The following is a 27,080-nucleotide window of genomic DNA, read 5'->3' as shown; positions in this document are numbered from 1 at the left end:
ACAGTGTGGTAAAGAAGGCGCAACAGCGCCTCTTCAACCTCAGGAGGCTGAAAAATGTGTCTTGTCATTGAAAACCCTCACTAACTTTTACAGGTGCACAATCGAGAGCATCCTGTCGGGCTGTATCACCGCCTGGTACGGCAACTGCAGGAAGGCAAAACATTAAAAAAGGCAAAAAATATCATCAAGGACAATAACCACCCGAGACACTGCCTGTTCACCCCGCTTCCATCCAGAAGGCGAGGTCAGTACAGGTGCATCAAAGCTGGGACAGAGAGATTGAAAAAAAGCTTCTCTCTCTAGGCCATCAGATTCTTCAACCGCCATCACTAGCACAGAGAGGCGGCTGCCTACCTACAGACTTGATATCATTGGCCACTTTTTTAAATGGAACACTAGTCACTTTAATAATACCACTTTAAGAATGTTTACTTATAACTCGCATTACTCATCTCATATGTATATACTGTATACTATACTATCTATTCTATAATATCCATTGCATCTTAGGCGCTCTGTCACCGCTCATCCATATATTTTATATTTATTTATTCTTATCCCATTCCTTTAATAGATTGTGGGTATTAGGTTTTGTTGTGGAATTTGATAGATATTAGGTTTCGTTGTGGAATTGTTAGATATTACCTGTTAAATACTGCTGCACTGTCGGATCTAGAAGCATAAGCATTTCGCTACACTCGCAATAACATCTGCTCACCATGTGTATGTGAGCAATACGATTTGATTTGAAGGCCCATTAGAATACCAGACATTCATCACAGCAGCAGTAGCACTACTACCATTAGCACACATTGATCACATAGCAGACACTCAAACACCCACATACAAACAGGTGGCCTGCAATCTACCACGAATGCTGTAGTTTAGTGGCTTTCTAAATACCTGCTCAACCTAAATACGGTAAAAACAGAGGTCAGTTATCCATAGCGGTGAATTAATACATTCTCATTCAATACCGAATTTGACTTGTCATGGATTGGTAAAGGTGCTCTAAGGAATGCAGGCGAGAATCACTCCACGACTGGGTTAAAGTTCAATGGTCCTACTGTAGAAGGAGAATTAGAGGAAGGGTGAGGCCCCATCTGAATTCATGAGAATCAAACTGTATCAAAGCTCTAGTTAGGTATTTCTCTATTAATAGTCCAATACAAACAAAACCTAGACTGGAATAGAAATATCAAAACAATACCTATTTAGGGGATACCCAAGCAGTAAATGGCTTTTGTTAGCTGCATATGATTACAGTGTGAATGTAGCAACAGCATAAAGCAAACCTCAGTAATTAACCTACGGTAATGACCAAAGCCAATTTATGGCTCTTAATAAAGATCAAATGTATCCAAGTTAATGTGAGGTCGATCAAAATGCACGTGTGGGAATATCCGAGCGGGAAAATCAGTGACTGGATGGGAGAGAGATACTGGGAATGGTGCCAGTCAATAGGAATTTTCTTGCATACCGATTGTATACTGTACGAATGGGTTAAGGAATGATGTGGGGGTTTGAATGCGGTGGTTTTGTCTGTGAAATAGGGTTGCAAAATATCCATTAACTTTCCCAAAATGTCTAGGTTTTCCAGGAATCCAGGTTGGAAGATTTCTGGAATCAGAAGGAAATGAGAAGGAAATCTGAAAATCCTACAACCTGGATGTCTGGAAAACCTGGGAATTTTCTGGAAAGTTCCTGGAATTTTGCAACCCTACTGTGAGAGAGTGGTGCAGCTCACCCTCTTCCTCTGCTCACTCCACGTCAGCTGCTTTCCCATGATGTCTACGATGCGTGGAAGGGCCTCCTCGGCCGCCTGCACGTTCAGGAAGCCCAGCCGCGTGCGCCTGGCGATCACATCAATGGCCGTGCACGCATACTCTTTAATGGCATACTGGACCTGGAAACAATATAATGCTTAGTCTACACTTAATGCACCTCTGGTCATTCACCTATTCACTCTTCTGTTAGCTCTGTTGATTAGGAGTTAAAGAGATCCTCCGGTACTTTTGTATACTTTTTAGCAAGTAGTTCTGAAAGTAGCACTCGCGAGCCAAAAGTGGTCCCTGAAAATTCTCTCTCTCCCTCCCTCCCTCCCTCCCTCCCGCCCGCCCGCCCAGCAAACTCATTGGATAACGCTGGGCAGGTCTCTTGCTAGCTGTCATTCAAATGCGAGGGGCTGAAGCTCATTTTCTAGAACTCAAATTGCTAGGGGACTGACCCGGGTGAGGGGAAATGTAGGGAAAATAGCGAGGCACAGCTTCAAGAAGACATTTGCTTTCAAACTAGGGATTTTGTGGCTAATTGAGGTAAAACACTAATTCTGCTCATAGATTATGCATGTATGAACTACACATTAACACACCTAGCCCAAAGTGGGAAGTTAAAAAAATACTTTCTTAAATCGCCAAAGTACCGGAGCATGTCTTTAACTACAGTAGCTTCCTAATTTTGGGAAAGTGACTGGAATTTTGCATCCCTAGATATAATGTACACACAAACCTCACTCTCAATGTAGGGGAATTCAGATACGAGGCGTTTGCCGACAATGGGCCATCGTTTGCCGGTGACATGGGCCATTTTGGCGACCTCGTAGGCCCTCCCTCCGTAGGAAGAGGCCAGATGTTGGGCCACCTGGACATCACACACATTTGCAATCCAGTTAAAATCCAGAATGGGCCAATGGTCCCTGGGAAATCCATTGCATTTAAACAGCACCTTTTGATATGAGATCAATACGATGTATTAACAGTCAAGTCACTCATGGTGGAGATGGCTGCAGAGGAGACAGCATGCTTTGACTGTGATACATTATGTGCCAGAACTAAACAAAGAAGAAGTTATTTCAATTCAACCGGTTTGGTTACTTTTTTTCACTAAAAGGTCACGCGCTGTCAAAAATATCAGCACATTGACCTTTTTAAACATTCCGGCAACATCAGGATCATAGATTAGGCTTTCTTCCCTATTCCGCACTAACGAAGGGTTAAATCTCATTCACACTAAGTCACAGGGGGCTGCAACTCTCTCGGCTTGTCATTTGCAGGTCATTGTACAGTTCATTTGAAGTCTAACATGGCGTGGACTGTCCTGGAGATGTGTCTGAGTGGTGCAGTGACAGAGAGAGAGTGCAAGCTGCACTGTTAGCACTTTTAATACACTGTGCTAAAAGCACTGGTGTTCAATTCACTCATTGGCCAAGATGAACACATGTGGCTTATCATTGAGATGTCAGGGTATTGATGGCACAATTTTCATTTGACAGCAGCTTCTGGGATTGTGTGGACTCATGTACTAAAGGAGCCATTCAATTCAGCTTTACAAATGGGCCTGACTATTCATTAGTATCCTCCTACAAATTGATGTCATACAATTATGGCAGACCATTACTTTAAAGTTGGCACCTCGATAAATCATTACAACTACCTAAAATGATTGGTAACTTTTGAAAAATTCCCAGGTTTTCCAGAAACCCTAGGTGGAGGATTCCGGACCTTCTGCTTATTCCTTCCTGATTTCGGGAATCTTCCAGCCAGGATTTCAGGAAAACCTGGGAATGTTGGGAAAGTTAACAGAATTTTGCAACTAGTTGTTGTGCCCACCTCCACCTCCAGGCCATAGTCCTGTACTAGGCGGATGTACATGGTAGGAGTCCAGTCTTTAGCTCCCTCTAGCATCAGGCCCACTGTCTTACTGGGGCCTGCAGAAAGGTTATGGGCCTTGACTGCAGCATCCAGGGTATCCTCCGCCATGGAGCGATATGTTGTCCATTTCCCACCTAGACAAGGATTTAAAATGTGGTGTTATTATCACACTACTTGTAATAGACTTGTGTTAATATGGTGTTATTACCACACTATCTGTAATAGACTTGTGTTAATATGGTGTTATTACCACACTATCTGTAATAGACTTGTGTTAATATGGTGTTATTACCACACTATCTAATAGACTTGTGTTAATATGGTGTTATTACCACACTATCTGTAATAGACTTGTGTTAATATGGTGTTATTACCACACTATCTGTAATAGACTTGTGTTCATATGGTGTTATTACCACACTATCTGTAATAGACTTGTGTTAATATGGTGTTATTACCACACTATCTGTAATAGACTTGTGTTCATATGGTGTTATTACCACACTATCTGTAATAGACTTGTGCTAATATGGTGTTATTACCACACTATCTGTAATAGACTTGTGTTCATATGGTGTTATTACCACACTATCTGTAATAGACTTGTGCTAATATGGTGTTATTACCACACTACCTGTAATAGACTTGTTAGTGCTGCAATTCAAGTATAGGCCTATATTATCTCTCACAGAGTAAGTTACATGTACAGCATGATTAGCATTGATAAAATGCAGTGAAACATTTGACTGTACAGCCTAACCAGCGATGGTGACCAGTCCGCTGTCACTGATGTGGACAATATGATTCCTGCAGATTGACTGAGTGTCCTTGGAGTTGGGGTTTGTGACCAGCGGACGAATACCACTCCAGGCTGCCAAGACATCTCCTCTCCTCACTGCACAGGACAAAGAGTCCAGACAGAGTGAGACCACACACCACACACACACACACACACACACACACACACACACACACACACACACACACCACACGCACACACACACACGCACACGCACACACACACACACACACGCACACACGCACACGCACACACGTTAGGCTACACAAAGCAGGAGAGACACACAGCTATGAGAGTGATGGACAGCTAGTGGAATCCTTGCAAGCCTAAATAACACCTCCCTCTACTGCTAGAAAATAAATGAGTTCCAACTCATACACCACAACAGCCGCTCTCTCTTCATACCGCGGTGACATATAAAGAATTAAATATTAATATGCTGTTGTGTATCGATTGAAAAAATAGCTGCCACTATAATGGGCTGGTTGATATTTCTGAATAAAACAATGACAAACTCGTTATCAAAGGGCATTTTTTAAACATTTATGACAGCTGAGTAGCTATGGGGCTGAAGGCCTCACATGGGCAGTAAAAGGGGAGCAGATAGAGACAAAGCTCATTTGTACGGCGGTGCAAAGTGAGAGCTATGCATGATAAACAACATCTCTGGTTGCAACCCAAATGGAATCCTGTTCCCTAGTTAGTGCACTACTTTCGACCAGGTTCCATAGGGCTCTGGTCAAAACTAGTGCACAATATAGGGGAATAGGGAAACAGCCCGCTCGGTCTCCAACTCTGGCTGTATTCAACATAGGGGACCTGCTGGCTGCATTCAAGAGTTCACCGGCTCAGTCTGATTGACTTCAACTTTGTCGGTATACTTCCTAGTCCAGTATGGTGTCCATATTAGGACAGCCTCAGAAGTCTTGCTGAGATTGATTCATACCTAAAAACCATTCAACTCACACTGAAAACATATACATTTGCCCTTCCTCAAAAAATATGGCTGTGAACAAAGGACATATTCTTCCACGCAGAAATGTGGGTTGTCTGGGATGTGAAGGATACAATATGAAAAAGAGTGCCATTTTTGGATTATAAGAGACAATATGAGTTGAACTGATGGGTCCTTTGTTGGGATGACTCATTATCAGGGAATGGAGGCCGTGTGGAAACATTCCACCATGCAGAGAGAGGGATGCGTTCCAAATGGAAACCTATTCCCTATATAGTGCACTACTTTTGACCAGAGCCCAATGGGCCCAAGTCCAAAGTAGAGCACTATATAGGGAATAGGGTGCCATTTGGGACATAACGGAGTCCAGTCTGTACTGCAGTAGAAGAACAAAGCAGGCCCAGTGCTTCAGCTGCAGCAACAGCAGGCCAGGGGTGTGCTACTGGTACGGTCCTGTTACAGTCAGACCTGGGTTCAAAACGATTTTAAATCTTTTAAAACACTATTAGCAATTGATTTAGCCTGCTTGGCGTGCCAGATGGGCGGTATTTGCAGTTTTATGACTATTCTATTGGTTCCATTGTGCCAGGCAAGCTCAATCAAGCCCAGCTAAAGTATTTGAAATGATTTCAAATAGTAATTGAACCCAGGTCTGATTCCAGTAGGGATCTGGAACTGTCTGCTGGGTGTCACTCAGAGGTTGGTGTGACTGTGAGAAGCCATGGAGACCACTTCCTTACGGGAAGGACTGGAGGAAGGACTGAGGAGACACTGCCTGTCCACTCCAGGCCACTATGTCTCCTCTGAGGTGTCACCGCCGCATAATGTGACAAATCCCCCCTGGAAAGATCCTCCTCTTCTCCTTTCCTCTGCCGTTCAGAATTACTGGAGACTCCACGTCTGGAGCCCCAGCACGTCCACAGGCAAGGACGGAGCGATGAGACGGAGGAGAAAAGTCCGCTCCCTCATGGCCGCCGGCTCCATCACTTCACACTTGTGTGTTTTTTTTTGTTCTCAGGCCGTAGGGTCTTCTGCTCCGACTGTGACCACAGGACTTGGGGAGACAGGGTCTCGCCCAGACATACGCCACATGTCAGCCTGGCGGGCCGTCCAGAGCACAGAGCATGCTGGCTGCAGCCTGGAGCCGCCTGGACACTGGTCTGAGACCTGAGCCGCAGAGCCACCATGACACATAGTCCTCCTCCATATGCTCCATACAGACAGATCTACTGTACTGTACAGGTGCCACCTCTCTACTGTCTCGAGGTCTTGGTAGAAGGAAAGCTGGGCAGCCAATGAGTAGGAAATGTGCAAAATCGTTTTGGGGTAAATCTTATGCTGGATATAGATAGATGGAAAATAATGATGGAGAATGCAGTGTTTTGGCATTACTGTGCCATTAGATTGGCTGGCCAGGAGAGGATGTGGATATAGACTAGAATCAAGCTAATCAATCAAATAATCTCGACAACACCTTGTGCACTGAAAACAATTAGACCACTTCTCCAAAATCAATAGCACTGCATTCTGTTTAGATACCCAACGGTCCTTCATTTAATAAAGTCTCCCTGGGTTTTGATAAACCAGTCAATCGGCAAGGCCATCAGAGGCCCCAAATCGGAAAAACATATACAAAATACATAACGAGGGCTCCAGGAAGGTCTCGTAAAAATCGCAAATCGAAAACAATATAATTTAATGTGGTATTGGTTATTTTTCACTTATTCATAACAAACCTCCCATGTGGAGGTATAGTGAGTAGAAAACAGATAATCTATTTTGTCCTAAGTGTTTAGGGAAACAACAGGCAGCAATGCATTATAGTTGAAGGAAACAAAATAACTATGGAAGAAATTAAATAGGGCTTCACAAAGTTCCTATAAGAAATCCTCAGAGTGTTGTTGGTTGATGTCTCCTGTTTCTCGACTGCAGGTCCCATACATAATTAAAGCAGGAATTTGTATCTGTCTGCACTCTGTGGCCGCCTGATGAATTAATATCTGGTGGAAGTCCTACACTGTGCTACACTGCCATCACATTAGCCCATTTATATCAGTCAGCTGCTTGCTCCATCAGCCATTTGTAAATCTAGAGAGGGGGGAGAAAAAAACACTGTGAGATTGTCGGACGTGTATTTATTATCATAAATGTCTGTTATGAATTAGGTATGATTGTAACGTCATTATAGTGCCGTGAGTGTAAAAGTATAGCACACCAGTGATTCATGGCTTGTGAAGGAAATACAGTATGTGTTGACATTGCTACCTTTATACCTTTAGCATCATGGCCTTCCTTTCCATAACCCTATGGAAGATTGACTTGAAAAACGATGCTGTTTAGAATACAACCATTTCACTGATATACCATTGTTATAAAACGATCCAGACTTCTGAAATGACTGGATATTCCAGTTATTATAAAGATATAACTGACTAATTGAGTTATTATATAGATAACGCATCTTGCATTATCAAAAGTTTGTAAAGAAATGTCAATTCATGATTATACTAGAGATCTTCTACTCCTGCACTGTGAATCCCTCTGAGAAACCATAAGCAGGTCATAGCAGGTCATAGTCACCTTCGACGTCGGGGCTGAGGTAGTTGCGGACCTCCGTGAGGATGAAGTTGATGTCCTCCTCCATGGGGATGGGGTGCGGTGTGATCTCCGTGGGCGTGTCCGTGGTCCCGGCGATGGTCATCTTCTCCCAGGGCAGGAAGAAGATGACGCGTCCGTCGCTGGTGGCTGGGTCCAGGAGCCCCATGTTGTCTGGACTGAGGGTAGGGTGCAGGGGTGTGGTGAGGGGGTGTGGTGGAGGTAGAGTGGGGGAAGCAAACAAGAAGACTGCATTAACCTTTGGTCTGCTGGGGGTCGTGAGCGGGCCGACTGGGGGACACCCCATAATCAGGCTCCTGTCAACGGTCTTTCCAGGAGATTAATTCTGCTGGTTTCAATTCCAGCTACGCCGCTGCTCCCGTATAGTTCCAGCGACAGCATAGCACTCATATTGTCCTGTTTAAAACACATGCACAAGGTACTGACTCAATTTAATACAGGAAACAGGGGAGGGGTAGAGGTGGCGGGAAAGGGGGGGGCACTTTTTGTTGCCCTGCAAACACACATAACATGCATCAACAAGAAAACCAGCACTGAGTACACTCTTAGAAAAAAGGATCCCAAAAGGGTTCTTCAGCTGTCCCCATAGGAGAACCCTTTTTGGTCCCAGGTAGAACTCTTTTGGGTTCCATGTAGTAATGTGTAAAAGGCTTCTACCTGGAACCAAAAAGGGTTCTTCAAAGGGTTCTCCTATGGGGACTTTTAGGTTCTAGATATCACCTTTTTTCCTAAAAGTGTAGGCATTATAGGAAAGTCTGGTTGAGTAGGCCAAAAGCTCTCTTCAAAAATCCATATTCATCTGGAGATAAACGGCATACAATGCCATCTGTTAGCTTGATTAAACTCATCTAAATGGCCTTTTCGACCTAACAGGGAGTGTGAAGAAACACAAAGAGACATGATGCCCCTGAACAGAGCCCCTCAGCACCAAGCACTTGTTCTGAACCATCCATGCAAGAGCTTCTTGTATCTTAAGAGTGCCTATGTTTTGTCCTGGCTGACCCTGTCTCCGTGGCTCAGCCGAAGGTGCTAATGAATTGATCAGGCAGGCGCTAATGATGCAGTGATGCGCGGGGGGGGGGACGTGACGGAGACAGAAGGGGGCGTCGTTTGTTACCTGTAATAGCCCGGGATGACGATGTGCACCCCAGCACTGGGCTGACAGATGTTGGGGTTCTTCTGATCATCCATTTTCCGCAGTGCGTCGGTAAAAGGTCCCGTGGCATTGATAACACATTTGGCTCTGACATCAAATTCCTGCCCTATGAAAGAAAACAGCATCAATCACCAGGGGCCATTCATCTGTACCCAGTGACAACCGGGATTATTCATTTATCAGCCAACACCCCTTCCGTAATAGAGTGGCTCTCGTGTGTCCATGGGAGACTTCAGAAGACTGTAATTAATAGGAACCAGACATACCTAATTTCCCTCTCGCCTCTTTGTGTCAAAGTGCAGCCCAAGAGGCAGTGTGCGAGGGAGTGCTTTTAATGCGCACAGGGAAATGCATGCATCCCAAATGGCACGCCATTCCCTATTTACTGCACTACTTTTGACCAGGGCCTATAGGGCGCTGATCAGAAGTAGTGCACTATGTAGGGATTAGGGTACCATTTGGGATGCGAGCCAACGTGCTGCTTGATGTTGACGAGCCTTTACAAAATGGGGCCCATATCAAACGTAGCATGATGATACTAAATGATCCGTTTTGACAACGACCTAAAGAATGGACTACCCTCCTAATTTGACTTGTGACGCCATGTCACAACGAAAGCAGAGGAAAGCAAAACTGAACGACATAAAAAAAATGACATTTTCAAGCATATACATTGTAACACTTGACACATTCATATTGTAGAGAGAAACAGGAATACAGTCAACTGAATTAACGCCGAATAGTGATTCAAAGTACTCTTACAAGCCCTTTCCTTGTGAGGCCTCTCTCTTAAGAAAGTGAGCCGTTTCTTCTTCTTCAGAAAGAACGCACACTTATATCTTTCAAAACATCAGAGGGCAGTCATGTGTTGAGGTCCTCAAATCTTGGTTATGCTTTATTCCTCCAAAGCCACTCCTATGCGTGACATTTAAAAGGTAAGTTAGGCCATTTGGAGTACGCTAATTCCATATTATATTGCTAGCAGATCGGAAGGAGCTCTCTACACCATAAAATGCTTATAAAATATTAAAGCCCCACATTAGATCTGCAATGACTATGTGCAAAATACCACTGATTAACAGGGCTACCTAACAGGCAGGCTCTGAGAGTTAACGCCCTGTGGTGAGTGCTAGGGGGCAGGGAGGAAGGGCGGAAGCGCCGGCTTTGTAGCTGTAGTTTCACCTGTGATCACGTCCCTGCAGCGCGCTCCACAGACAATCTCTTTGCCCATCTGAGGATCTACCCTCTTCAGTAGGTGCACCACTTCAGTGTAATTGGCTATGGCAGCCCCATACCTGGCAGCAGTGAGGGCGATGGCGAGGTTCATTCGAGCGTCGTTGTGTTGTCCTGCAGCGGGGGGACAGGACCAGGGGAGAGAGGATGTGAGTCACCCCCAGCCTGTGACTGGTGGTATGGAAGTGTGTCGGAACCGATATGTCACATCTGTCCCTGTCACTTTGCATCAGTGGGATGGCTGCTCTGGCCACACAAGGAGCACACTTAAAGCCACAGTGGCCCTTTGGCCTGTGTGTGCTGTTCTTGTGGAGCCCCCCCACCCCCACGCTGCACTGGGCTGGGGGGCTCCACAAGAACAGCAGCGGGCTGGGCACGGCAGGGCTGGTCAAAGTGTTAAACCTACCAAGTACGCAGGGTTGGGAATTGATTACCCGTTCTCTAATAACCCATGCTTATTTCTGTATACACACCACATGCATGAGTGTGCCATCGCTGCCTGCAAACATGAGGACACTAATTTAGTTACGTGGAACATGATCACTATAATGTGTATACTTCATACACATTGTTCAGATTCAATACGCGGTCCAGTTAGGAAACACAGAGGACTAGGTCAAGTGAGGATAAAATCTACTTACAACTAATCAATAATACTGCTCTTTTTCAAAATGGGTGCAAAACATGGGGAAATGATCATGGTAGTGAGCATTGAAAATAATTCTTTGCAATGTCCCTGGTACATCAGCATCAGGAGTGGGATTCTGACAGTGACGGATCTACTTGTAAAGCAGAAGATCCCTCCTCAGAATCCTTTTAATGAAGAGAGGAATCTGGTATGAAGATTTATGGATTAATCCCTCGCTGGCTTGAGAATATACCCAGATCTATATTCAAGAGTCAGGAGGTCATAAGTTTTGTAATTTAAATGAAAGGGTCTAAAAAGGTGACAAATGAACAAAGCCCGGTTTCATTAGGAAGGGATTCTTATGTACATCTTTGAAGATTTATCGCTGGAAAATCCTTTGGTTCAAAGTAGAGAAAAGAACAGAGATGATTAATCACTTTTAATGTTGGTGTCTTGGGCGACTTTCTTTCTATTTGTTATTGCCAGGCGAGGTTCAAGTCCTCATTGTTGGCCTTGAGGGGAAGAGAATGTTGTTACTTTGCAGGAATGTTCTTTTGTGCCTTGATTTATTTGCGGTTTGAACGACCAGAGGCTAGGTAACTGGTAGGCTCTGCTGGTTAATGCTACCGCATGCTCCGAGCCATTCCACCACTAAGAAAAATAAATTCATTAATTGGAAACAAAAAGTAAAACATGAGAAAACAACACATTTAAAGGCCACATTTTAGAATGAATTACATACAAGAGTATGCACCCTGCCATGATGTATTAGGAGGACCATAGAATCCACTTCCTCATCTCTGTAGGCTGAATATGCCCATTAGAGTGTATGGTTGGCTAACATAGTGCTGTGTTGTCCGTGTACAGTCAGTGTGTCTGATCCTGGATGATTGTTGAGCCCCCTGCTGACCTCTAACCTCATGATCCACAGCTCTCCGCTATGAGCCTGGCTCCGCTGCCAGTCACACATTTGCATCGCCCAGATTACAGCTACATCCATCACAATGTTAAAATAATCCGATTACGGCTACACTTACCAAAATGTTCAATGTGATTTAGTTCCAGGATTAGACAGATAACGTAACAAAGGATTATTACAATGCCATATTTCTAATAACGGGATTATAATCTGATAACGCTAATAATGATAATACATAATACAAATAATCTGAACATTAAAGCACAGGCCATCAATAATGAGCATAGGGAGAGAGCTGAGTGTCATGTCTCCCTAGAGGAGAGACAGTTGAGTGGGAGCCCCGGCCCCCTCCCCTACAGGCCCGTACCTCCTCCTCCACTATAATCCGCGCCTCCTGGAGGTACAAAACTCACTGGAGTGAGAGGAACTCCACGGCTGGACAAAATGCTGCAAAATGACAGGGACAATAATGACATCATGTCTCCCAGTCATGAGAGAGAGAGATGCTTGGCTGGGCTGACTTGTCCAATTAAATTGTTGCAGGTACAGCGGGGGATGCAGTTATTATCCCAGACGCTTCTGCGAATGACTCCTCTGGCTAAAGGAGAGGAGGGCAACGAAGGGAGGAGAGATAAATACACACAGAGTCTGTATTTCCTAAAAAAATGCATATGAAAATGATGAAGTGTAATAATTGTCATATATCACCTTAGTCCAGCTATACTGTAATATTGCATAGGACATAGTAGCCTTGTGGTTAGAGCGTTGGGCCAGTAACCGAAAGGTTGCTGGATCAAATCCCCGAGCTGACAAGGTAAAAATAATTGGTTGTTCTGCCCCTGAACAAGGCAGTTAACCCACTGTATATATATATATATATACTATTCACTGCCATCAACTTTGAAATGGATCCATTTCAGTTGGAATATTGTGATCTATAGCTCCTCATGTGTGTTGTTCCACAATCAATTTGATCATTTTGGACTAAATTGTATGATCTAAGGCATGTCTACATGTTGAAACTATGTGAGCATGATGGCTTGAGGAATCCTGAGGAGATAAACTGAAGCAGTCAAAGCCCAATCCCACATAAGGAAGGTCAGCTTTTAAAACGTCATTGTCATAATTGTTACCGATTGAATAACAGAAGGGAAAAAAACACATACAATATTTTTATCCAGGTCTTCACACCTTTTAATTTTCAGTCATTTACCAAAATAATATGATATCTAGTGAAGTGCTTTTTAAAAATAAATATATAAAATCATATTTTGACATTGAAAAAAAAAAACAACAGAAAAGTGATATTATAAAACAGAGCTAAATTATATCGCTCCAGCATAACACCCTCTCTCCCACTTACTTCTGCTAAATGAGTAAGGTTGACAGATAGATCACTGCTCAGATCGCAGCCACATTCCCTTAGAAATATGTTGCCTTTTTGCAGTACATGGGAATCCACATATCCTCAAATGTTAAATGAAGTCTGACAGATAGCCTGGAGAAACCAAGTTGGGAGTTTGAGGCTACGTAGGAGACCTTGAGTAAACAGGACATGCTATGTACACCCCGGCTAACAATCAACATATGCTTTGCTTTTCTGATGCCAACACGCGGCGCGGATAGCCTGGAGAAAGGATGGGTCCTGGGACTGGATGGAACCAACAAGAGAATGCCTACTGGCTATTTTCTGCTTAAAACCATGATGTTTCTAATTTGTTTACGCTCACATAGCCAGCAATTATATTGCTGTGAACGAAAAGGAGTTATTTCTATGAAGGAACATGAAAGACAAAAGATTCCGGAGATAAAATAATAATTTACATTCTATACGGGATTATAAACTGGGTGTTTTGAGCCCTGAATGCTGATTGGCTGAAAGCCGTGGGTATGACAAAAATATAGTTTTTACTGTTCTAATTACGTTGGCAACCAGTTTCTAATAGCAATAAGGCACCTTGGGGGTTTGTGGTACATGGCCAATGTACCATGGTTAATGGTTGTATCCAGGCACTCTTCGTTGCGTCGTGCGTAAAAACAGCCCTTAGCCGTGGTATATTGGCAATATACCAAACCTCCTCGTGCTTTACTGCTTAATTATATCATATATGTTAGTGACACAGATTACACTTACAAAACAGGATTCTTAGTGGAAAAAAATGACTTTAAAAAGGTGCAGAGTCTTTTTTTTGCAGTTTTGACTGATTGGATCAGTGGTTCTATATTTGGTGAAATGGTTTGCGGCTTACCATCATAGTAGACAATGGCCCCAACCAGTTTGTCTCTCTTCAACATAGGAAAGAGCTCCAGAGCCTTGGTCTTGGTGAGGATGTAGCTGCTCTTCAAGCACTGGGCTCCAGCCACCAGGTCATATATCTTGATCCCTGCCCAGTAGTAGGGAAGCTGCCACCACCTCACACACAGTGGAAAAGTTACAATTAAAAAGGGGAGTTCCACCACTTTTTCGCCTCATGTTCAATATCTCCAGCACCATACCGGTGTCTACATATGTGAAAACGCTGCATTTCGACATTCTGTAATCAAAAAGATCATCAGAAAAGGTCATAAGAAAGTGCCACTTGGTGATGTCATCAAGTTCCGATGACTTACTATGAATCAATTAGGCGTCATTCTGTAAGTGTATTTTTTTGGTTCACGCTAAATATACAATGAATAATACATTCTGAGGTTTATGGACTATAATAGAATTGGGAAGGTAGGTATAAGATGTGCACTTCTGAGTGTGACGGATATAGGGTCTGTGTCGGCATGATGACTTTAGGCAGTGCATGGCAGAGCACTGGAAGCCAATCCGGGTTTTCCCACACCCTTCAGTAATGAGACACACCTGTTCACCGCTTTAAATACCAGAGAAGGATCTTAAATGTCATGTGCAATTAATGCTCATGATACCAGGCATCACCAATCAAATCAAGCCCCTAAGTTCACACAAGGCTCAAAAGAGCTGGGGTGAGATGGTAAGATGGTGAGATTGTGAGCAGGTACAGGTGGACCATCAGCCATTTTACCCATACCCACAATGGGCCTCTCAGCCCCGGGTAGTTGTCTTAAAGTTTATTGCCATTCAGGTGAACTTATCGCCATCTTCAAAACGTTATGTCTTTACCAAGGGAAAGGTTTACAGCTTCATGTGGTATTTTCGGTGGTATATGTAAGTGAGAAACGATGTGAGAGGCGGAGATTGGAGGTTCTTCTTACTTGTATATGGGGAGCATGATGGGTAAAAGTGCAGTCAGATGAGGGGCGATATTCAGGAGGTTGGAACGCTCATGCAGCGCTTCCTTCACCATCATATACTTGAGGAGAAAAGAAGGTCCAAATGGATCACATCCAAATCAAATCAAGCTTTATTTATACAGCACGTGTCAGACATGGAATGCAACGCAATGTGCTTCCCAGGATAAAAAGACAGATTTAAAACATTTAAGAAATAAAACAATTCTAATAATACAATTTAAAAATTAAAACAATGAACAAAACTATACAATTAAAAACATAACTGCAATAAATAAAACAATTAGTACAAGCTCAATCGTATCCACTTAGCACTTTCTGAAGCCTGGTTATATATATTTTTCTCTCAATGCCTAATACGGTAGTGCTGAGGTCACATGAGAAAAAAATACTGAACTACACTGACTCCTATCACAGTAGCTAATATAACCATTAAGTGTGAATAAATAGCCATTTAACCCCTGTGTCCTAATGGCGTGCTATGAAATACAGTAACATCGGGTTCATTGTATTTCTTTAGAACAACAGATATACAGTATACATGGGTCATGTCTTCTTAAGTGAGGGATTTAAATGGTATAATGGTGATTAATCATTTACTAGAAGAAAAATGTAAACGTTATTGTTATCACGGATGACCAAAGTGGCCGGCCCAAAGCAAATATGGAATGATTTGCCTTAATTTGCTTTCCATTTCCACGCTGGCTTGTAGATTAGGTGAGTAGCCTGTACTTTGCTGCACTGCTGCTGACTTTGCAGTTATGTTTCCTGCAATCACACTAATTGGCCCCTTCTCCAGCTCACCTCCAAGACCCCAGCATGTTCAAACAGATAGGAAAATAAGACTTAAAAAAAAAAACACAGCCCTAAAATAATGAGATTCTTCAAGTGCTCTGAAATGTAACAGAAAACTGTGACATTTGAGTTCGAACCTGGGTGACTCTTCTTAACAATAAACAGTCAAAAGAAGGCCCAAATGCTTTATTCCTCCCATTACTCTGATATAAATGTCCTGTATTAGCCTAATTCCGTCTTGATAATGACAGGGGTGCTAGCTACTCCTTCCTCTCTTTCCCAGTTGTAGGAATTCTTTGAAATAACTTAGAAAATCATAGGCACTCACTCAAGGCGAGCATGTCAAGACCTTTTTTGAATGAAAAATGATTCCAGATGGTAAATAAAGCAATACGACCAGACGGACCAGGAATTCACCAGATAAGTGTCAGCTGCAGAGAAAAAATGAAGCATTTACCTGTTCGTAATCTAATTTCAGAAGGGCTTTCTGTAGATATCGGACTCCTCCGTGAATGAGCTTGGTGCTCCGGCTGCTGGTCCCAGATGAGAAATCGTCTCGCTCCACCAGGGCAGTTTTAAGATCTGACGGCGGGAAGGGAACCAAGGCAACAGATCAACAGCAAGCTGAGATTTGGCTACTTATTGTCCCAAATGTTTAGAATACATCACACATTATTTTCATATGCATGTACTTCTGCTGTAATAATGGATGATGGGAGAAATATTGTGCAGGCATACATATTCCATTGGGTAAAAACTGCAAACATTTTCATTACACCGACTGTATGAACCACAAAAACGAGTCAAAATGTTTGATAATAATTCAAGGACCTAACAAGTAAAACATGTAATAAAAAAAAGACGGTTCAAATCACTTTACTTGATCATGTTTTTGTAATTATATTGTTATCTAAAAAGAGAGTATATTGGAGGAGGAATTGTCTGACTTCCATAAAATTCATTAACATTGAAACTGCTCCTCACTCCCACCATTAGAGGCTTGTTTGCTGTCCCTGACAGATAGACACCGTAAATCCCAATTTTGAAAGGAAGAAAGGGAAAATAAAATGTGGATTAGGAAAGGGGGATACAGCGGGGGTTTACAAAACCCCTGCTATTTCACCATTAGACAGTCAAATCGATAAAGGAGAGAAACAGCTTAAAGAAAACTCTAACCAAGTTTCAATAGCACATGCACAAGTACAGTGAAATGCCTTTCTTGTAAACTCAAAACCCAACAATGCACACAAGAAATAAGAATAGGAAGTGTGAAATACACAATAAAGTAAGTAAGTAAGACAAAGGAGACGATCGTGGACTACAGGAAAAGGAGGGCCGAACACACCCCCATTCACATCGAAGGGACTGCAGTGGAGCGGGTCGAGAGTTTCAAGGTCCTTGGTGTCCACATCACCAACAAACTATCATGGTCCAAACACACCAAGAAAGTCGTGAAGGGGGCACGACAACGCCTTTTCCCCCTCAGGAGACTGAAAATATTTGGCATGGGCCCCAAGATCCTCAAAAAGTTATACAGCTGCATCATCGAGAGCATCCTGACCGGTTGCATCAGTGCCTGGTATGGCAACTGCTTGGCATCAGACCTTAAGGCGCTACAGAGGGTAGTGCGTACAGCCCAGTACATCACTGAAGCCAAGTATCCTGCCATCCAGGACCTATATACCAGGCGGTGTCAGTGTAAGGCCCAAATAATTGTCAAAGACTCCAGTCATCCAAGTCATAGACTGTTCTCTCTGCTACCACACTGTAAGTAGTACCGGACCATCAAGTCTAGGTCCAAAAGGCTCCATAACAGCTTCTACCCTCAAGCCATAAGACTGCTGAATATTTTCTTAACTCTATTTTCTTAAACTGCATTGTTGGTTAAGGGCTTGTAAGTAAGCATTTCACGGTAAGGCCTACACCTGCTGTATTTGGAGCGTGTGACAAATAACATTTGATTTGAAGTAAGTGTAACCGATGTGAAATGGCTAGCTAGTTAGCGGGTGCGCGCTAATATCGTTTCAATCGGTGACGTCACTCGCTCTGAGACCTTGAAGCAGTTATTCCCCTTGCTCTGCAAGGGCCGAGGCTTTTGTGGAGCGATGGGTAACGATGCTTCGAGGGTGGCTGTTGTCGATGTATGCAGAGGGTCCCTGGTTCGAGCCCAGGTAGGGGCGAGGAGAGGGACGGAAGCTAAACTGTTACATTGATGCTGTTGACCCGGATCACTGGTTGCTGCGGAAAAGGAGAAGGTCAAAAGGGGGGTGAGTGTAACCGATGTGAAATGGCTAGCTAGTTAGCGGGTGCGCGCTAATAGCGTTTCAATCGGTGATGTCACTCGCTCTGAGACCTTGAAGTAGTTGTTCCCCTTGCTCTGCAAGGGCCGCGGCTTTTGTGGAGCGATGGGTAACGATGCTTCGAGGGTGGCTTTTGTCGATGTGTCCAGAGGGTCCCTGGTTCGAGCCCAGGTAGGGGCGAGGAGAGGGACGGAAGCTATACTGTTACATAAGCATACTATATACAGGAAATATTTAAAAAGTCAGTTCTGATACCATATTTACAAGTGCAGGGACACTGGAGCAGCATAGATAATTGATTAGGATGTAATGGTAACCACAAGGGGAATAAAACAGATATCTTTACATTTTTGGTGATTGGACTCTTAGTCTCTTCCGGGGAAAAGAATCCTAGCTATTCAAACCTAGCTATTCTGGAGTTCAGCCTCGGTAGCTGGCTTCTGAAGCTCCTTACGGGCTAAACCCCAGGGAGATGGCTTGGAGGCAGCTTCTGCACCATGACTAGAAGGTTATGCAACATCAGGACAGAGAATATCCTCCTGATGCTGTGAGGGGGGACTGGAACAAAAGTGTACAGCAGCTCAAAATCCTTACTAAATGCGGATTCAAACTGCAGCTGTTGTGAAAGCTGAATAAAGGGGATTCATCCGAATTTGAGAGAGAAAAATGTGTGAGACTAATCAAAATAGTTTTGCCTTAATAGTTTGTGATATCCACAATGAAGTGGTCATAGTTTATGTACAGCAATCAGCCAATTTCACTATGTTTCTTAGCAGTTATTTTACAGAGATTAGTCATTCCATGAGCCCAGATTATTGTTTGTTGATGATATTCTAAAACATGATGACAGAAATTATCCACATACAAAAGACATGTAGGGGAAAGGACAGTTAACGCATTAGGAACAACTGATAGACTGCAAGTGACAAAGACTGCAAAAGGCAACTTACTCCGTGTCACGGCGTCTAAGGCACAACCTGAGCCCGTGGCTCCTCCCCCTACAACGAGAACATCAAACTCCTGGGTGTTGCGTAAGGCCGTTAGCTGGGCTTGCCTGGACGGGAGCTCGTCTTGGAAGGCCATGTTCACCTGTTCAACCGCCTCCACGTGCGAAAGTCGGGCCTAGACCATCCACGCAAACAAACCAGTCATCCATTTCATTGTCATATGACTCCAGGGGACAGTGCACATTAATAAATGTGTTTCATTATTATGCACGTCTTCACATTCTTTATGATGGATTTAGGAAAAAAGAAACCAGGCATGTTCCGTGGGGGAAAAAACTCAGACCCTACCAAGGAATAAAAAACAATAAATCACATGCTAATTTATTACAACCTCCCTACTACCCCACCCCATTTCAAAATATTGTCCATCTAGATTAATGGCAAAATCTGCATGCTACATGCATATATGTTAAGCTAAGATGGTAAAGTACAATAAAAGAGCATTACACCAAACAAAAATGAAGTGAAGTAGTCTATTAGGAGGGAAGGGATTAACCTTCCCTAACCATCTGCTGATAACTGGGCCTAATCGTTTCTACACATAAACGTTTTAATACATCAAGAAATTGAGATCTACAAGGACAAACATTACCAAGGTCACCAAAAAGTAACAAAGGCCAAGTTGATTTCTGCACATACAGTATTTGACCTGGTTGACATGCAGTCTTCAAGTTTCACTGTAGCATTTCAACAACGTGGACGCTAGAGGCTCACCTGTTTTTTTCTGTATTCGGTCAGCTGTGTAAGGCCATAAAAGGCTACCAAGCCTCCACTTGCTACAACAGCAGTTCCTTTGACTGCCTTTCGGATCGCCATGCCTCCTGTAAGACAAAATAAAACTGGAACTGAGAAAAACACACATCACTAGTCATGATACTAATCTGCATTTGAAAGCAGTTGGTATTAACATACTCCTTCATTTTTTGCTAGTTCAGTTTGCTCAAAGTTCAGGAAGTTGCTCTCAAGGAAGTTAGCATTGTGTTGGTTAATGTAACCTGACTAACAGTGGTGGTTTGGTGTGTGACTTTTTCCTGATACCATCAATCTCAACCAGAGCCTAGCCCAGGGATAATCAACTAGATTCAGCCACGGGCCAATTTTTTCTTGAGTGAATGGCCAGTGGGACAGAACATAATTGCAAATATTTGGAGACTGCAAATTGACCGCAAAAGCCCAAACAGATATACAGTTGAAGTCGGAAGTGTACATACACTTAGGTTGGAGTCATTAAAACTCATTTTTCAACCACTCCACAAATTCCTTGTTAACAAACTATAGTTTTGGCAAGTCGGTTAGGACATCTACTTTGTGCATGACACAAGTAATTTTTCCAACAATTGTTTACAGACAGATTATTTCACTTATAATTCACTGTATCACAATTCCAGTGGGTCAGAAGTTTACATACACTAAGTTGACTGTGCCTTTAAACAGCTTGGAAAAGTCAAGAAAATTATGTCATGGCTTTAGAAGCTTCTGATTGGCTAATTGACATCATTTGAGTCAACTGGAGGTGTACCTGTGGATGTATTTCAAGGCCTACCTTCAAACTCACTGCCTCTTTGCTTGACGTCATGGGAAAATCAAAATAAATCAGACAAGACCTCAAAAGAAAATTGTAGACCACAGGTCTGGTTCATCCTTGGGAGCAATTTCCAAATGCCTGAAGGTACCACGTTCATCTGTACAAACAATAGTACGCAAGTACAAACACCATGGGACCAGGCAGCCGTCATACCGCTCAGGAAGGAGACGCGTTCTGTCTCCTAGAGATGAACGTTCTTTGGTGCGAAATGTGAAAATAAATCCCAGAACAACAGCAAAGAACCTTGTGAAAATGCTGGAGGAAACAGGTACAAAAGTATCGATATCTACAGTAAAACGAGTCCTATATCGATATAACCTGAAAGGCCGCTCAGCAAGGAAGAAGCCACTACTCCAAAACCGCCATAAAAAAAGCCAGACTACGGTTTGCAACTGCACATGGGGACAAAGATTGTACTTTTTGGATAAATGTCCTCTGGTCTGATGAAACAAAAATAGAACTGTTTGGCCATAATGACCATCGTTATCTTTGGAGGAAAAAGGGGGAGGCTTGCAAGCCGAAGAACACCATCCCAACCGTGAAGCACGGGGGTGGCAGCATCATGTTGTGGGGGTGCTTTGCTGCAGGAGGGACTGGTGCACTTCACAAAATAGATGGCATCATGACAGTGGACAATTATGTGGATATATTGAAGCAACATCTCAAGACATCAGTCAGGAAGTTAAAGCTTGGTCGCAAATGGGTCTTCCAAATGGACAATGACCCCAAGCATACTTCCAAAGTTGTGTCAAAATGGCTTAAGGACAACAAAGTCAAGGTATTGGAATGGCCATCACAAAGCCCTGACCTCAATCCTTTAGAATATTTGTGGGCAGAACTGAAAAAGCATGTGCGAGCAAGAAGGCCTACAAACCTAACTCAGTTACACCAGCTCTGTCAGGAGGAATGGACCAAACTTCACCCAACTTATTTTGGGAAGCTTGTGGAAGGCTACCCGAAATGTTTGACCCAAGTTAAACAATTTAAAGGCAATGCTACCAAATACTAATTGAGTGAATGTAAACCTCTGACCCACTGGGAATGTGATGAAAGAAATAAAGGCTGAAATAAATCACTCTCTACTATTATTCTGACATTTCACATTCTTAAAATAAACTGGTGATCCTAACTGACCTAAAATTGAATGTTTACTAGGATTAAATGTCAGGAATTGTGAAAAACTGAGTTCAAATGTACTTGGCTAAGGTGTATGTAAACTTCCGACTTCAACTGTATTTGAGTAAAACATAATACTTTCAAACCTTGCTTACATTTCTGTATGATCACATACACTGAGTGTAGGAAACATTAGGAACGCCTGCTCTTTCCATGACATAGACTGACCAGGTGAATACAGGTGAAAGCTATGATCCCTTATTGATGTCACTTGTTAAATCCACTTCAATCAGTGTAGATGAAAGGGAGGAGACAGGTTAAAGAAAGATTTTTAAGCCTTAAGACAATTGGATTATGTCTGTGTGCCATTCAGAGGGTGAATGGGCAAGACAAAAGATTTAAGTGCCCTCGTAAGGGGTATGGTAGTAGGTGCCAGGCGCACCAGTTTGTGTCAAGAACTGCAACGCTGCTGGGTTTTTCATGCTCAACAGTTTCCCGTGTGTATCAAGAATGGTCCACCACCCAAAGGACATCCAGCCAACTTGACACAACTGTGGGAAACATTGGAGTTAACATGGGCCAGCATCCCTGTGGAACGCTTTCAAAACCTTGTAGAGTCCATTGTTCTGTAGACTCAGTGTATATCTAAATTATGCGAGGGAATACTTTGGAACAGATTTGTTAAATTACTTGGAGCTGATTTGCTAGTGTTTTTAAGGTATTTTATGTCCAACAATAAAACATACATTATTGTTTTTTGCTCAGGAAACTTGGGTGGCCAAGTACAGTTGGGGAACCCTGACCCAACCTATTCAACTGTTGCCAGGACAGCCTCCTCATCAGCACCACAAGTTGGAGCACAGGTGAGGAAATCCTGCCATCCAACTGCTTAAGGAGAAAGCCATGCTTATACAAAACTTGAGCCAATTCCCTCATCCATTCCAGGAAACTTTAGAAGGACTGAAATGGAATCACAGCAAATTATGAAGCTAAGATAGAATAACAGTAAACAGTGGCTCAGAGTCAGAGACAATGTTGCCTCATGGTTTCCTCTATTTCTGGTTCTAATATGGATAAATTACAATGAGTTCATTGAATAATAGAGAGGTGATTTAAGACTGAGTAAGACAAAATCGCATCTAATAAAAATCTATTTGAAATAAAAGTAGATAAACTGGCCTAAAACATGCAAGACCTAAATTCATACAAAGCGTAACAATGAGATTTAGGCTAGGCCTAACTTTGCCTGTTTGGATCCCCTTGTATTCCACGATGATTAGGCAAGCTAGATTAATCATCAAAACAAGCTTGGTTTCCCTGATTTTCACTCGAGCACAATCCAACAGGCAATTGATTGTGGCATCAAGGCCACCTGCAGCTTCAGAATACATTTTGAGAAAGAAAAAAGGGGGGAAAAAAACACCCCAACTAGGAAATATTGGCCCACGACATGAATATGCAGGCACTCAATACCAGCAGTGTCATTACTAATGTTGCTGCCAATTACAGAGCATGTCATGACACTGTGATTCATGAATATTCATCACTGACTGATATAGAGGCAGTACTATGCAAAGGCCTCTATCCCCATTTTACTGTCGCAATGTGAATGGTGAACAGGTACCTCCATCATACCATGGCGGCGCCTTCCAGCTGCAAGACAAGCTGTTCCATAAGGCATTGCTAGTTAACAGTATGTTATATAAAGGTGTATTAAAGTGATTAAGTGCTCCCTGGCTCTAAAGAGTAGGCATTAAAGCATATTAAGTAGACATTTAAGCTTGTAAAATGGGAATGTAGAAATGGAAAGAAGACATAGGGCAATGGAATGCCTTTAGGGTGAGACAGCTGGGAAAGTTGAGATTCCATCCAGTCAATGTCAAGAGGTTGGTCAGTTCTATCAACAAATAAATCAAATAGCCTACTGTGGCAAATTCTTATCCCCTGAGGTACTAAACTAGCCTAAATCCATGTATCAGTATGCAACCAAATCCTTTATCCTAGTTAACAGTGAGTGACCTGAAACATCGCATTGTAGTAACAAAGGCAGATACTGGGTAATACTGCCAGTGATTGTTATTACATCAATAGGTTACCTTGGTCAATCCACAAAAAGAGTGCCTTTTGCATTCCTGTAGAAATTGTGCACCAATATTGAATTTAAAAGTATGTTATATTAAATGAAGTGCCCTTTAATATAGAATAAAGATTTGCTAAAGTGCCAAAATTCAGCATTTTGACATGCCCCTCCGTGCACCCTCTGTGACTTCTAGGAATATTTCAACCCACTTAATGCCAACATTTACCCATGTTTTCACCATCATTGTAAATAAAGCCCTAGTTATTTTGTTGTTTTGACAAAGTCATTTTTGAAGATAATTATTTGTTTCATGTGATTAGCGATTCATTTTCATATGTCGCTTATTTTAAGGTCAACCCTGTTAAGTGAACAGAACCCTCGTTTTAAAATGGAGAAACTATTCCTCTTTAAATATTTTTTTCAAAAGAAAGACTGAACAGAGCAGGTGAGCTGGTTCTACTCTTTCTGCCAATTTTCTGGTGCTTTGTGGTGGAAAATTGAGTGGGTCGAGCTTAACTCGTCAACCCTGTTACCCATAGATAGGGCTACAGGCTAAAAATAATTTAACATTAAACATTTTGGGGGTGAAGTTTGCATTAAATTGTCCCTCCCTGTTGCACACAACAGGCTTCCATTTCCCCTGTTATGGTCAAACACTTAAAGAGAGACTGAACGCACCGATTCCGCATGTTTCTGTGTTGCTCATTAAGAAAAAAACGGATTTCAGTCTTGGTGGTGTGGTTCGATGTGGCGGTTACTGACGTTTGTCCCCCATGAGACATCATAGGGAAAAAGGCAGTATTACTTCCTCAAAAAAGTCAGAATGAATCTAAGATAACTCAAGAAATGTGTAATTAATGTTTACATTTTTAAAGAGGTTTTAGAAGCGCAATTTTACATCTAGCTAAAGTGTTCGTAAGAAAAAATGCAACTTGTTTTACTGTATGTAAACAAAGTCAGATCCACTGCACTGATGGGCTTGTGTGTCCCAATATCGGTGTGTTCTGTGGTCGGATTGGATAGAGGCAATCACCGCAGCTGGTTATCCTGTTTTAGTGGGTACTGGGCAAGTGAGCATTGTCGAAATCAAAATCCAACCCTCAAGTAAGTCATGATGAACTCACCTACAAAAGTTTGGACGAGACTGACTTTATAAACAAAATTATCCTATTTACAATTTGTGGTCAATTTTGACAGTAAAATAAACACTTTCTATCAGATAAGTTGTTTATTGTCTTCAGTTGCGCTTTAATAGACATTTACTAGTCTTTTTTTATTTAACCTCTCGGGATGGGAAAATTTGTTTTTTATTAAGTGGAACTTGCTCTTTATGACAGAATGTTAAAATTAGGTAAAATCAAACCAAGTTACAATTCTCAAACGCGAATGACCCACCTACTCATGAGTTGCATGAGCAAGTTGCAACTTGTGTACTGTAGCCAAAAACAACCTGACCTGTGTATCATTCTGGGGGGACTGGACATCCATGCATTTCCATACTAGCTAGTAAATGTAGACCTGCTATTGAGAAGTCATCATTATCAATTTAGCTAGCTTTGGTCCACGAATAGTGGCTGGTTAATTAAGCTACTAGCTAGCTAGCCATAATAAACAAATGGTTTATTTAGGTAGCTATTATTTTACACTGACATGGTTGTTATGACAGGGCAGGACAGCTGCTGTATCTAGCCTACTTGAGTAGTATTTCGACTCTAGCGAATGCAGTCTCCCTAGCTAACGTTAGATCGAGCTAAGTGCCATGACATCTTGACCGACATAAGTCGTCACCTCGTAGCCTAAATGTTACTTAGCTGAGCCGGCTACTGTAGCCAGAGTTAGCAAGAGAAAACCACAGGCTCAGAATGTTATGCAAAATAAGATGGCTCAGAATCTCTGGGTGCATTCTGACATGCATGCCGGGGACTTACAGTTCTTCCGATGTCTCTGGCAGCTATCAACCTGCACAGACCCCAGGATCAATGACTGCAGAGCGTGAAAACAACAACTTGACAGTCAGGTTGGCGTCTGGTTGCTAGCAACAACCTCTTGGCAGTCGAACCAGGAAGTAGATTAATATGATGAACAGCACAGTAAACCAATCAAAATAGAGATAAGAGTCTTGTCCAATCATGATCAAGCCTATTTTATCTTGGAGCTAAACTGCGCAACCCTTGCCTGTGTCTATTTGTGGCAGAGGCCGGTTTAGCAGATGCTGACCTTGTCAGGGGAAGTATGCCCTGTCCATAACAATGATGCATATAAACCCTGGATAGATAATGCTGTTTTGGCCATGGAGCGGATTTGAAGCCTCCGGTCGGTAATATTGGCACTCCTCAGAAAAGCAGTACTCCATAGGAATACATGGAATTCTACATTATTTCATTTGAATGTTTCAAGGACAAAATTACATGAATTTAAGTGTGTTTGATGTTGTAGTGGATTAAGTAACATTAGTACTCATTAGTACTCATTAGTACTTATAATTGTATTTTAAGCAAAAATGTTTGTATATATTTTTTCATTATTTATTTTCATGTTTTCATATTTAAAAGTTTGCATTAAAGTCTCTGTAATAGAATAAACGTGGCAAAAACAAATGTACACATTAGTAAATAGATTTATATAATTTCAAAATATTTTTTACAAAGGTGGGGGAATGCCAAGATGGTGGCACAGTGGCTTCAAAACAGCGCCCCCTGTAAGTCATCTAGTGTATATATAAATTATTGATCCATAAACAGTCATGATGGTTCTTGGACAGCACTTATTTCAGCACCTTGGACAGATCACTTTTTTTTTTACTGTCTATGACAACAACACATCTTTTTCAGCACCATGGACAGCAAAAATGTTTTTATAGTCCGTCCATGGACAGGACACATGCATGCACTTGCACACGCCCACACATGTATACACACACACACACACACACACATACACACACACACATACACACACACACACACACACACACACACAAACACAC

At 42.4% G+C, this 27,080-nt stretch overlaps 1 protein-coding gene across 2 annotated transcripts in view; it reads right to left on the bottom strand.

Annotated features, from left to right (window-relative positions):
* The window catches only part of LOC106581822 (glycerol-3-phosphate dehydrogenase, mitochondrial), a 51,604-nt gene extending 25,462 nt beyond the window's left edge, over nt 1-26,142 (bottom strand). The window contains exons 1-13 of one of the 2 annotated variants that reach the window (XM_014164199.3): nt 26,023-26,142; nt 20,028-20,134; nt 19,257-19,428; nt 16,464-16,588; nt 15,176-15,273; nt 14,206-14,369; nt 10,359-10,523; nt 9,138-9,282; nt 7,985-8,178; nt 4,411-4,545; nt 3,609-3,784; nt 2,509-2,640; nt 1,748-1,906 (exon numbers count right to left, since the gene is read on the bottom strand). In XM_014164199.3, coding sequence (XP_014019674.3) covers nt 1,748-1,906; nt 2,509-2,640; nt 3,609-3,784; nt 4,411-4,545; nt 7,985-8,178; nt 9,138-9,282; nt 10,359-10,523; nt 14,206-14,369; nt 15,176-15,273; nt 16,464-16,588; nt 19,257-19,428; nt 20,028-20,129 — 1,767 coding nt within the window. In that variant the 5' untranslated portion in view covers nt 20,130-20,134; nt 26,023-26,142. The remainder of the gene's footprint in view (nt 1-1,747; nt 1,907-2,508; nt 2,641-3,608; nt 3,785-4,410; nt 4,546-7,984; nt 8,179-9,137; nt 9,283-10,358; nt 10,524-14,205; nt 14,370-15,175; nt 15,274-16,463; nt 16,589-19,256; nt 19,429-20,027; nt 20,135-26,022) is intronic. The other variant, XM_014164200.3, reaches the window with a different exon arrangement.
* Nucleotides 26,143-27,080: the final 938 nt, after the last annotated feature.

The sequence above is a fragment of the Salmo salar genome, chromosome 21 (assembly GCF_965601325.2).
Source record: "Salmo salar chromosome 21, fSalSal1, whole genome shotgun sequence".
Classification (NCBI taxonomy): domain Eukaryota; kingdom Metazoa; phylum Chordata; class Actinopteri; order Salmoniformes; family Salmonidae; genus Salmo; species Salmo salar.
This window is presented reverse-complemented; position numbering and strand designations above follow the sequence as displayed.